Raw genomic sequence first — 13,662 nt, forward strand, 5'->3', positions numbered from 1 at the left:
TATATGTCGCCCCCCCCCCACCACCACCACCACCCCGACCCCGCCCCTAAAAGTCAATAGTTCTGTATCTCAGCCACATCTTAGTCCTCTTTGGCGTCTCAAGGTCCTGCTATTATTCACCTCAAGATTCCAATGCGATTCACTAAGTTTAAAACTGAACAGTAGTTGGAAAAGTTGGTTCCAAAACATGACATTACAACCAGTTTTGTGATTAAAGAACAGGCTCTTCATAGACATAGACACACACACACACACACACACACACACACACACACCTGGTTCAAGTAATTCACCTTATTTCCAGGGACTTAAACTTTACCTGCCATTCTCTTTAAAGTCAACATGTTCACAGTACTGATTGATGTCAATGATTTTTACTTTATGCTTAGGCTGCCTAAAAGAACAGACACCCTTGCAAGCCATTCTTAACCAGAATACAAAAGATCTGTGACAACACTTGGAGAGAAGATTTGGTAGTCAGAAGGGACCTCTCCCCACTCCCCTGCATCCCATTTTATGAATGAAAAACCAATACCAGCATTAAGAGTTAAATGACTTTATTAAGCATATGCACTGGCTGGCAGCTGGCAGAGGGGAATTGCCCCAACCTCCTGACACCATGGCATGAAGCCCTTTTTGGTCATGATCCTTAGAGAATGCCTACATTATAAAGAAGATAATAACAGGGACCTAATGACATGGAGGAAAACAATTTTTTCTAGATGTGGAGGCTGTCTCATAAGCATCCTACTTTCTGCTGACACTGGTTTATCTTCATGGTTGGAAATATTAAATCCTTAGGATTAACATCTATTAAGGGAGCTGCTCCACTATCTACACCACAGACTTTTCTGAGTGTCAGATCATGAGAAAAGATGCAGGAAGTGTCTGGTTTAGGGACCATCCTCACTGGTTTTTGCTCAATTTTTTCTGAGTTCTGGGCTTTAGGCTCAGATTAGTTTTTAATGACCTGCTCCAGTATTTTCTTAGCAAGTTTAGAAAGCTACTATGAAACTTGATTTATCTGGGCTGTCCATCAACGTAATCATTGTCAAATCTTGCCTTCTCTTTGTACTGCAGTCTAGAGAAAATCCAACCTCTCTAGGGAATCATAACATGGGCCTGGTCTGAAAGGTCTTTTAACATCATGAAGAGCATTTAAGACCAAAAATCCTTTAAAGGCCAATGAGAAAGCCATAACACTTTTTATTAAACACCAGGAATGAGGAATCCCTGCAATAAAGTCAAGATTGCTACTAACAAAAATGTTAGCAACTGCAACCATTTACTCACTGTTTTCTAGTAAAGAAAAATTGAATGGCAACAAATCTACTTCATCTAATTTAACAAAGGGAAAGAGGGAAAGAAAGGAGGAAAGGAAGGAGGGAGAGAGGGAAGTAGGAAATTTAAAAGGCAGCAGTCACAAAAGAATCTGAAATAATAAAGATGGAAAAATAGTTTGCAAATAGCATAGTGCTTTTTAGAGTGTATCTTTTTGTCTACTTCATGAAGAGGTTCATGAATATTCTATGCATGGTATTCAGCATTTAAAATACCAAGGAAGGCATGTCATATTATATCATTTCTGAGTTACTACTATTGGTAAACATATTTCTCTTGTTTTAAAATCTAATATGAAGTATTAAATTTATTGTGTTGACTCTGGTCCTATTTAAGCCAGATTAAATAAGAGGCAAGATTTCCTATAGGACAAAATAATAGAGTTTAAAAGAATAAATACACCTGCTGGGATTCCTGCCACCTTTGTCACCCAGCTGTAGGAGAGACTCAGAGAATCATTAGAACTTCCTCTTCCTGAAATGTGTCAGTCACAGTTCCTGGTCCTTTTTCTTTCTTTCCTATGACCAAAATACAAACTGTTTTGAAATATATATATATATATATATATATATATATATATCATCATATCCATGTAAATACATTGTGTGTCTTCAACCATTCAGAGACTGAAAGACTTTGCAGGACAAGGAGACTGCCTTTAATAGTTTCTGAGCTATACTCCCAACAATGGGCACCACTGAATGTTAACTGGTACTGAAGGAGCGATGAACTACACTTCACCTCTTTACTTGCTGTTTACTCTTGATGCCTGTGAGAAAACGACAATTTAAATTATGGACAGATTGTTAAGTGGTGACTCTACTCAAAAATAAATTTCTCCATTTGGAATAAAAGATTGTCTTGCTATGAACTTGGCCTTCTCTGAGAGCGACCTACATAATTTCTTCCTTGTATTGTATGTTAGTTTTCTTTACCTGCTTCCAATAAATAATTTGAAGGTAGATAATGAGTATCATCTTTTATCAAATGCACCAAGTACAGTTCTTAGTAGGATATCTAATATTGATCTATTCATTATTAAATTTAAACTCATGAGAACTTCAAAAGGAAAATGAAAAATGGGGAGAAACCATCCTACTGGTTCCATTTGTGAATGCAAGCTTTTAGTGACTAAATTCATTAATATTAAATGTACCAATCATCTATTATATCTTACGAAAAGAGAACAAGGGATTGGCCTTTAGTGTGGCATAAGTATATTTCTAGAAATAGTTAAGTAGGCTAACAGGACCAGGAAAACACATTTTCTTTCTTGAGGTAGGCAGGGATTCTTTCCCCACATTTCAACATGACACAAATTTAAGACAGCTTGTGGATTTTCTAGTATATCAAAGGTGATCAACACACTGGTTATTGACATTGTTATTAATATTGTGCAAGTGATAGTGTGGTATGAAAATCTCTTGTTTCTTAGCCCTTTTTCCCTATAATACCTCTGTGCTTATGTAAACTTCAAGTCCACCGATTGGACTTGATCCTTATAATTAAAAAGGCAATGAAAAAAAACTTCCCCTTTGCTTCTAAATTCTCAATTTGTTCTAAAAATTTCTAGAGAACTAGCCATGCCTACATGATTATACATGTTCATAATAAAACCTAAGGAAATATGTAGGATTTAATCCATGTCAGATTTAAACTGGAGATATCAATAAGCCATAGGAAAGTTCCCAAGATGGGTGGAATTTGGGGTGAGGACACCATCTGTAATTAGAAGCACCATGAAAGAATGGTGTAGAAAACATTATTAATAGGATTCTCAAACCCAAGGAACCAGAGCACAGACCACCACCAACTGCTTTTTAAATACCCCTCAACTTGAGGATTGTATCTCTTTAAGACTGGCTGTTTGTGCCTTGTGGCCCTCAGTCATGACCACTGTAGGTCAGCAGGTGGAGGAATTAACAGACAGCCTACAGGTTAGGGGAGCAATAATAAATATATTCCAGTCTTCTGTATTCAACAGTGGTTTACAATCATCTCCTCCTTTCCCCAACTCACAGAGTTTTCTTTTTTCTCACACCTCTAACATCAACCTACTTTAAAAATAATTATGTACATTTCTTGTGTTTTGTGGTTACTATAATCATATCATCTCTATATCTTCCAAAATTGCTATTTTTAGGATAAAGATAACTTGAACTTTATTCCCTAGAATGAGAAATCTGTCTCAAATATTCGTATTCACTGCACCCCTTCTCCCTACCCAACTAAAAAACAAAACAGAAAAAGGGAAAAAGTCAATAAACTGGATGGTTAGGGCATCTGATGCCTGGGCACTGGGCTTCCAATAGGTTTTTGTTGACTAGCTAGATGAGATTGCTAATTTATAAGCCCAACAATATTCTTAGACACCAGCGTTACTTTGTTATTTTTATACACTGATTTAAATGATGTCGAATTCACTGTCTAGTTCACTTTCTGTTCTCCTTTCCACAAAGTAGTCAATTATCTCCCTGGAGGCCGTATTCCTCCATCTGCGAAAGGTTTGACTCAGGATCAAACAAAAGCGTTCTCAAGCATTGCAATATGAAATACTAATGAGGAAGTCAGGCGCTAAGCCTTTAGGGTTTCTTATCTCCCTCCATTAACCCACCACTGAGAAGGGGGCACCAGAGAAGGACGACTGACCCCCGCACGCACAAGGGACCCTGTCCTCTTTGGCTCCGGGCCACTTTGATCTCGCGTGTCTGCCTAATCAAGTTCATCTACTGCCGCGACTGACCAGATTCAAAGAACCACATTAAATAGTTTGATTATCGGATGGTCATTTCCCTCTTTTCTCCACCCTTGATCTAATTTCCAAACGCTAGTCTCTCGCCTTCCACTCTAAACTTCCCATCAAAAGAGAATTAGGTCTTCTTCCTTCTTATCCTCGTTTGATGTGCAAATTTACTTCTCTTTGCACATTTTTCTCTCAGTGGAGGGGAGAGGGCGGGGTGAAGAGAAGCAACTGGACGAAGTGAAAGACCAGGACCTCACCCAAATCTGCAAATCAAAACACTGAAGGATTAATCAGCAACTTGCAAGGGCCACCTGGTCCTCTCGCAAAGATGTCCCCAACCCCTAGAGCCTTTGAATTACGGGACGAGGTTGTATTTAATACGAAATATTATTTGTTTGCACAAGAAAGGAGTATTGGCTTAAGGGAAAAGGGTAGAAAGTGGTTTTGCAGAGTCTACCACTATTTGGCTCTGGAAAGTATTTCATATACAAGTAATCCAGTCCCTGCTGCAAAGAAACGCACCGTGTGCCCAGAATCCCTCCCGCCCTCTGCGTTTATTAACGTCCTCTGCTCTAATGCTCACTGATCTGTCTCCACGAAGGTGAGCTGGGCCAATAGAACAACCGTGCAAGGGAGAGGAGGGGTGAAGAGTGTCAAAATTCCCCCCCCCCTTCATGTACACAAACACACCCCCTCCCAGCCCCTCCCAACGCTTTGAAATCCCATCCCGGCTTTGTTGTCTTCCCCAAGGGGCCGGAATGCTCAGAGCTCGCTGTATAAAGGCAGCCACCGTGGCGGTGGCGGCGCAGAGCTCCCTGCGCCCAGCAGTCAGGACTCTGAGATCGTTGGAGGCTCTGGGAACCTTAACTCTGTAGCCAGCCGCACCAGCAAGGTTTCCTTGGGATCAGGCTTGCAAAGTGACATCTCTCCTTTCTCTTTCTCCCGCTTGAGTACTTCTGAGATGACGGCTTTGGGCACTGTAGGAGCTGCTCGGTTCTTGGTCGCCCTGATAGCAGCAGTTCTTTGCAGCCACTCTCTGCAGGGTGTGAGCGCCACCTTGAACTCGGTTCTGGTCAATTCCAACGCTATTAAGAACCTGCCCCCACCACTGGGCGGCGCTGCCGGGCACACAGGCTCTGCAGTCAGCGCTGCACCAGGAATTCTGTACGAGGGCGGGAACAAGTACCAGACCCTTGACAACTACCAGGTGAGAGGGGTCGCAGGGATCCAAGGACGCTGTGACCCTGAAGCGTTCCCATTTGGAGAGGAGGGTGCGGAGCCTTCTGGGTGACTGAGATTCAGGGCATCTTTGGAAATGCTGTATTTGGGAGCGGAGGGTGGCAACAGCTTTTGGAGAGTGTACAGATAGGGACTGAGATGAGTGTCCGGGTTCAGAAGTGTGGGTACTCGAATGCCGGGGCTCCTCACCTTCTCTCCGCTCCCTTCTCATAGCCTTACCCGTGCGCCGAGGACGAGGAGTGCAGCACCGACGAGTACTGTGCAAGTCCCACCCGCGGAGGGGGCGCCAGCGTGCAAATCTGTCTCGCCTGCCGGAAGCGCAGAAAACGCTGCATGCGTCACGCAATGTGCTGCCCAGGGAACTACTGCAAAAATGGTGAGTTCTACAACTCCAACAGTCCTGCATTCCAGCATCTACAGATAAAAGAAAATACACTCTGCTCTGGAACTTTGCAGCACCGCCTCCCCCAAATGGGTGTTCAGTATGCAAAGTTCCCCTGAAGTATCTTCATTATGAGTGTTTAATCTGGGAGAAGAAGAAAGTATGGGGGTCTAAATGATCCTTGTTCTCCTATGTCCCTGAATGATTTGACACTACTGTTTACTTCAGAGTGGCCCCTTCCATAAAACCTTATCGAGGGTAGCCTTGAGGTTAATTTGGGGCAGGGGAGGGGGCAGGGAGGAAGATGGGACCTGGGAAGGTCTGTGGGATCCTTTTGAAAGAGAAACCAAAGAAAACAGCTGGCATTTCCTTGCTCTTTCCATTTTCATGGCTTGTCCAAACTGTCCTTTCTTCCTCATGGCCCCTGGAAGTTTAAACTGTTGTCAGGCAAAGGACAGAGTGATTTATCTGCACTGGCCATTTTTAAGGGATATCTTGGTACTCCAGCATCCAGGCCTTTTCAACCTTCCTCCTCTCTTCCCTAAAACTACTTCCCCTCCCCACAACCACGGATCCAAGAAAATTTAATGTCTCAAAAAGAGGTAGACTGAAGACAGCCAAAGAGGTCTCCAGAAATAAACTTACAGGGTGGCTAACCTCTTTGGGACCCAGCAGTATTCTAGGATGAACTAATTCAATCTCTGTAATATAGAAATTATACAGTAAAGTAACTGGTGGGTGAGATTGTAATCTTCCAGACAGCTGGATGTGCATTTGTTTAACAGTCTGGCAGTACCCATATAGCATGAAGAGCAGAAAAGTTATTTTTAAGAAAAAATTTTTATGTAATGTATCAGAAGGGTGCATTAAAAATTGGACAGAAATGTCACTGCACTACCACAGTTAGTGGGAAAGCACTTTTTAAGTGACTATACTGGAGATGTTGCAAATAACTAAACAGTATATCATTGATACTTTGTCCATCTGAAGAGTTTGCACTGACCCTGGGTGGAAAATTTGGTTTGTATTTAAAATAAGTTGACTACAATGAGATACCTCTAGATGCTGCAGGTATAATAGGCTGGCCCATCACAACTGTTAGCAACAACCCATTTCAACCTAGGAATTAATTATTATTTCTCGCTTTCTCAGGAATATGTATGCCTTCTGATCATAGTCATTTCCATAGAGGGGATATTGAGGAAACGATCATTGAAAGCTTTGGTAATGATCACAGCACCTTGGATGGGTACTCCAGAAGAACCACCCTGTCTTCAAAAATATATCACACCAAAGGTACACTGAAGGACTTTAATGTTCATTCTTTGTTAGCACATCAGAAGTGTCTTTTGAATTGTCTTAGTGAAATGATGCAAGCTTAGCTTAAGCAAGCTTAACTATTTTTTCTACTGTCTCCTCCTTCCTAGGACAAGAAGGTTCTGTCTGTCTCCGATCATCAGACTGTGCCACAGGTTTGTGTTGTGCTAGACACTTCTGGTCAAAGATCTGTAAACCTGTCCTCAAAGAAGGTCAAGTATGCACCAAGCACAGGAGAAAAGGCTCCCATGGGCTGGAGATATTCCAGCGCTGTTACTGTGGAGAAGGTCTGTCTTGCCGGATACAGAAAGATCACCATCAAGCCAGTAATTCTTCTAGGCTTCACACCTGTCAGAGACACTAAACCAGCTGTCCCAACACAGTGGACTCCTTTTATATAATATATGCTATGAAAATCTTTTATGACTTTTGTCAGCTCAATCCTAAGGATGAACAAATTTTGTGGTTATAGTTAAGCATTCCGATAATACCTTCTGAAAATCTGGAGTGTAAGAGCTTTGTTTCTTTATGGAACTCCCCTGTGTTTGCAGTAAATTACTGTATTGTAAATTCTCAGTGTGGCACTTCCTGTAAATGCAAGAAAACATTTAATTATTTTTCTAAAGGTGCTGCATTGCATTGTCTGTTGTTTCTCTTGTTATGTAAATTTTTGTACACATTCATTGTTATCTTGACTCTGATAAATAATCTATATTGAAATGAAATAAATAACTTCAGTTTATAGCTCCTAAATGCACACCCTTTTCCCTTTTAATTCTAGAGTCTAAACTTCAAGGAACTTTTTAAATATGAAAATGCTAGTTTATTCTCTGAAATGTACTGTCTCAATGCATAGATTAAATTTCTTTCTAGGCTGTGATAGTCCTTGAAATAAAATTTAACATTTAATATGAAATATTACAAGCATAGATAAATTTGGGGACTATGATCTTAGAGGAGAGAGAAAGAGGGAAAGAGAAAGTGTGTGTGTGTGTGTGTGTGTGTATGCACTTAAAGAAGAGAAATGTGATGTGTTTAAAGAAGATCAAAGAAAGTATATTGTCTACATGTTAAGACAATATTAGTATCTTTAAAGAAATGTGTTCTCTACTGATAAGCTCAGATGAATACGGTTGATTGAGGTTGAATGTTACATTAGTACTTTCAAAAACAATTCCCAACAAATTAGTAGTATTTTCCTTAAATGGACAATACTTTTGGGACAAAGAAAAAATTGTTCACAAAATATACCAAAGTACATGGTGGTTGGCAGGAAGAGGATGTGTATATGGAAAGATAGCCTGCAGATATATGCCAATTTTGTGCTGAATAAATTAATGTGAAGTATCTTAAATACTCCTACATGCAAGGAAGAATTGTTCTAATTACTTGAATTAAAAAATAATTATTAAATAACAATCACAAATCTTCTGATATTCCATTCCCTTGCTAGGTGAATTGAATATTTCACTTTGGGCTTAAAAAACAATCTATCAATTGGAATGAGGAGAAGGATGTATTGTTTAAAGATAACCCATGCCATAAAATCTGCATTTTTTCCTTGCCAAAATTGATATTTATACAGGGGAAAGGGAAGACGAACCTCCCAATTAATAGTTATTATGGAGTATTTCTGAAAGTCTGCATCAAAACCACAAAATGCTGGGTTCAAGGCATTCAAAGGATGGTAGCAACTGATCAATTATCCAAAAAAAGTTTCCTTAAATAGTGCAGCTGTCCTAGAATGTTTGTTGTTTTTGTGTTCCCGGAAGTGGTTGGTTTTAAAGGAGCTCAGTCCATAGTACACAAGCTGGGATTGGCTCTTTAGTGAGAGGGAACTGGCAGGGTGTCTGCTGCTATATTCCTTCTGTCTGAAGTCTCTGCTTCCTGGCCCAGGAGAAACTTTCTTTTTCTATATGTGCTTGTTTTCTGAAGTGCCAGGAAGGCCAGTTCTAAGGACTGCCTTCTTCAATAAAACACAATAGAGGAAAGGAAACAGGAAACCCTTTCATCAAAAAGAAGAAAGAAGGGCCTTCTGTTTTAGAGGGGAAAGGAGCAAATGTTTAAAGGGCCCTGGTTATTGGATCCCTTCCTTTCGGAGGAACCCACTGTGGACACAGACTGTCCACCTCTATACATCTCAGTCCATTATTCTATCCCTTCCTATTTCCCATCTCAGAATGGGGTGGGAGAGTGAGAAATCTACCAAGGAGGATACTTTTTTCCTACCCCCTGGGAACTTAGAAATGAGATTCCCAAGAAAAAGAAATCTGCACATTTATGAAGTTGGAAAAAGTTATCAAAACTGTAGATGCTTTATTGGCTAGAAGGCAGAAGAGAAAGTCAGACAATACATACCTAAAAGAGGATCATTAAAGAAATCAAAAACTTTTACATAATGGCTGCTTAAAATATTTTGCATTGTTTAACTTTTAAATGATTTATTTTAATGGAAAATGTGTGCCTGTGGGAATATTTCACAAGGCATTTTATTTTGTGCTACTCTACACACTGCCCTACACCTCAATCTCTTTACTTGAGTGTTTTGCACAACATTCTGTGTCATATGGAAAGAGGTGACTCATCCTTTAACAGTTGCATCAAGTTTGTACTATGTTGCAATGGCTCTCCTCTATTTTATTCCACCAGTCATTACTGATAGACAATCAAATTGTTTCCACAGTTTGTGCTCTAACAAATACTGTGTCATAGATACAAGATTTTTGTATTCCTGTCCTGGTGTACTTGTAGGATAATTATTAAGGGTTTTTGTTTTTGTTTTTCAATTCTAATTTTTTTACTTAGAGAAATTTTGTTGAGTAGTTTAAACAATGAGAATATTTTGATTCCACCTTTTTAATATTAGTATTTTGACTGTCTGTTCAGAGTAGAGAATGCTTTTGTCACTGTAAATTCAATTCTAAGGCTAAAAGACATGCCCGTTACATTTGACGGGTCTGCTTATCACTAACCTAGTAATTATACACTCTTGCTAAATTTTATCAAAAGAGAAATAGGAAAATAAAGGCTGATCTTAACATTTTCACAGTAAACAGTAATCTCTGGCACATAGTCAAAGGTAAAGTTGCTTTAATTACTTTCATTTTAAAATAGTTAATTAAATAAAACCACAAATCCCTCTCTGCCTTTTCCTATTTGTTAGTGGGTTGAATGTTTCAACCTTTGTTTAATCTATTGATAGAAACGAGGATAACTTATGTTGCTTAAAAGAAAAACTATAAATATGCAGCCCATATGTGATAATTAATATTTTAGCAGATCAAGACACTTTATTTATTTCCCCTCTATGGTAAATGAATTTTTACTAATTCACTCATGGCCTTAGTAACATAATTATGCAGTTATAAATTCTATCAGTGTTTCTAATTGCATAGTCCAATTAGCACTCACTGCCACTTGTGGAAATTATACATGAAATCATTAAAATTTCTTTCATTTTTAAATTTGACTATATTATTTAACTATTGTGCTACTAATTTTCTTTTATAGTCTCAGAAAAATATTGACAATGCTACCATTAGGCTTATAAATGTCTTTCACTGAATTCTTTAATTACAATTTTCGTACTTTCTAGAAATACTACTCTGAGTTTAATATCAAAGCATAAAAATACATTTTTATCTCTATACTACTAATAATACAGAAACTAATCCCCATAATTTGAACATCTGATGTTTGTATAACCATGTGTCCATATGTGGGTCTTTTTTATGTTTGGTATCAAAACCAATTTAAGAAATAGTCAATCGCATCAATAATCTAGGACCATAATCTACATAATGTTGGTAATTTTTATTTCAATATACATTTATTGAGGCTTATCTGATCCGTGGACATTATACTGGCATTTAAAAAGTTGTATACAATATTGATTTCTAAATTTGAGGAGCTATAAGGGAGACAACAAGCAAACATTTGTGCTAGGAGTTGGTTTAGTATAGTATTTAGAAGCATGGCTCTGAAATGAGATAGATTTGTGGCAGACTCCTAACTCCTGCAGTTTCTAGCTGCATCATGGGCATAAATATAACCTCATTGATACTATGGAGAGAATATATAGACTTTAGAATGTAGGTTAGATAAAAATGTATGCATTATAATACCATTGCACCTGTCTCAGGCATTGATTTAGTAAATTGAACATTAAAACACATATTTTGTTAGATAATTTGCATTAGTATCTGACAAGGCATTAACAATTAAATTAGCCTATAGCTACTCAGAAAAGCTTCAGAAAATATTTGAACTATCATCTTCTCAAGACCTTTTTATATCAAGGAAAAGAAAACATTTAGACATATATCCTTATCTTCATTTCAATCCATAGAATTCAGATTAAGCAAAAACTGAAATATTCAACTCACCTAGGAAGAGAAAAAAAAGTGGAATGAGTGATAATTTGTGATTTTCACTTAGCCATTATTGTAAATTCAAAGTAATTAAAACAAATTTTCTTTGTATGTAGTAATATATAAGATACAAAAAGAAGACATGAGTCAGATTGACAGTTCTTGTGAAAATCAGTATGTGAGTTATTGTGCACACTGGCTTCATTAACTTGCTTATAATTGCTGCTCCATTGTAATTTAACATTGCGCCATATGATTTTATGGTGGCATAAATTCTTTCCCTGGTATAAATAGCCTTCCAGCTCAGTTCTGCTCAGCAAATTGCATAGCCTCTCAGACTTTACCTCAAATACCTGGTCAAGGATTCCTACTGGCTTAGCTTTTATCGAGGGTTTACCTTGGGTCTAGTTTTCTGGCTTGGCTACCCAAGCAACTGGACTATATCCAGTTCACCTTCAATAAGAACTAAGGCATTTCTACAAAGATTGCATAAAGACAAGTACCACTGGTCATATGTTCCACAAATTAGTCTTTGAAGAATGAGACATAGTTCACAAGATAGAAAATAAAGGAATGGCCATTGGAGACAGAGGAAACTAAGCAAAATTATGTCGTTGTAAAAATAAAATAATACATACCAAATTAAGAAAATAGGAATATTATTCCACTGTGATTAGAGTATAGGGTTTCTTTTGAAGGGAAGACTTTTCTTTTTCTTTCAATATATATATTGTTGTTGTTCATATGTTCATAAGGAATAGATAAAAACTCTTCTCAACAACAGTTATGGTATTAGGTGGCAAGACAGTTGAAGGAAAGATTGAGACATATTTGTTTAAAAAAAGATTATGAGAGATTGTGAGAGCACTTTCATACACATATAATTTGTTTGATCAAAAGGGTTATAAAGTAAGAACAATATTACTTGAATTTCCGCAAGAGTTGTCAAATTAAGTAGAGTTGAAATTAAGTTTGAGACAATTCTGGTTTTGACTAATGTAATCAATACAAGGTTTTACAAATCATAGTGAATTTATTTTTCCAAAAAGTTATGAATTAAAATAGTATGATGTAGTTTCTAAATATTATTAAATATAAAATTATTATTTTTTTCATGCAGGGATAAAACCCAGGACCTGTTCATGCTCATTTAGCCATTATTGTAAAGTCAAAATATGCTTGACTGCTAAACTATTCCTCTGGTCACTAGATGTAAAATTATCTTTGGAGGGCAATGTAACCAACTCCTTGCCTTTATAAACTATTAAACAAATGCTATAGAAAAGTAAAGTTGGCAGAAGGCACAAGACATGGCTGAGCCTAACTCTATTTTACATTTTACAATATTTCACAACTTTCTCTTCATTAGCAAAAATTACTTTTAGAAAGAGCTCTATATTGAAACCTTTCACATATCCGTGTCACTCTGAAGTTCAAATTAAAAGCAGATGAGAGAAGCCGTTAGGATTGTGAGGGGTTTTGTTGTTTTTGGAAGAATCTTCAAGGAGTTACTATGTCAGCCAACACAGATGTTTCTTTTTCTTCATATGATGAAGATCAAGAGATCCAAACTCATCCAAAAAGCTAAAGAGGCACCAGTTGTCCCCATTGGAATGGCAGGTTTTGGAGCAATTGTTGTAAATGGATTATAGAAATTGAAGAACAGGGGAAATACCAAATTGTCCACTCACCTGATCCACATGTGCGTAGCAGCCCAAGGCTTTATTGTGGGAACAACTAGACTTGCTTTGGGCTATTCCATATCAAGAAATTCTGGGTAAGACCTGAATCCTAGAAGAGCACATGCTGTCTTGGTCCTATTAGAAGTGCTTTTTCCCCTCATACCTAGGTTACATATTTATGTCAAAGATAAATCATTTGAGTAGATTCAATGATAGCACAGTATTTTGAACATTGAGTTTCTTTCTTGTGGGCTTGATATACTTGGTGACCAAATTGTTAGTGTGACTAGTTGACTAACTAGCTCATTTAGACAATTTGTCATATGTTTAAAATGTTAAGTGCAGTAACTAACTAACTTTCTTTCTCTCTTTCTTTTCTTCTTTTCTGTTTTTATTTCCTGGTACTGGAGATTGAACCCAGAGTGCTCTACCACTAAGCCACACCAGCTCCGGTTTCATTTTTTAATTTGGAGACAGGTCTCGCTAAGTTACCCAGGCTGACCTCAAATCTGTAACCCTCCTGCCTCAGCCTCCTGAGTTTCTGGGATTATAGGCATGCACCATTAAAATATTCTACAATCACTGAAA

The 13,662-nt window shown here is 38.0% G+C and overlaps 1 protein-coding gene and 1 pseudogene across 1 annotated transcript; both read left to right on the plus strand.

The window, feature by feature from the left end:
• Nucleotides 1-5,045: 5,045 nt before the first annotated feature.
• On the plus strand, nucleotides 5,046-7,386 carry Dkk1 (dickkopf WNT signaling pathway inhibitor 1). The gene is made up of 4 exons (XM_027949253.2): nucleotides 5,046-5,291; nucleotides 5,537-5,699; nucleotides 6,858-7,001; nucleotides 7,133-7,386. Exons 1-4 carry the CDS (start codon nucleotides 5,046-5,048, stop codon nucleotides 7,384-7,386), a joined length of 807 nt encoding a protein of 268 aa, XP_027805054.1.
• A 5,519-nt stretch (nucleotides 7,387-12,905) lies between these two features.
• LOC114103520 (HIG1 domain family member 1A, mitochondrial pseudogene) lies at nucleotides 12,906-13,187 on the plus strand (annotated as a pseudogene).
• Nucleotides 13,188-13,662: the final 475 nt, after the last annotated feature.

This window comes from Marmota flaviventris, chromosome 4 (genome assembly GCF_047511675.1).
Source record: "Marmota flaviventris isolate mMarFla1 chromosome 4, mMarFla1.hap1, whole genome shotgun sequence".
Lineage (NCBI taxonomy): Eukaryota > Metazoa > Chordata > Mammalia > Rodentia > Sciuridae > Marmota > Marmota flaviventris.

Excerpts from the sequence above, each read along its gene's own strand:
- Dkk1 (XM_027949253.2), top strand. The coding sequence starts at position 5,046 with ATGACGGCTTTGGGCACTGTAGGAGCTGCTCGGTTCTTGGTCGCCCTG. Across the intron at positions 5,292-5,536 it reads AGACCCTTGACAACTACCAG|CCTTACCCGTGCGCCGAGGA; the intron begins GTGAGAGGGGTC and ends CCCTTCTCATAG. Across the intron at positions 7,002-7,132 it reads AAAAATATATCACACCAAAG|GACAAGAAGGTTCTGTCTGT; the intron begins GTACACTGAAGG and ends CCTCCTTCCTAG.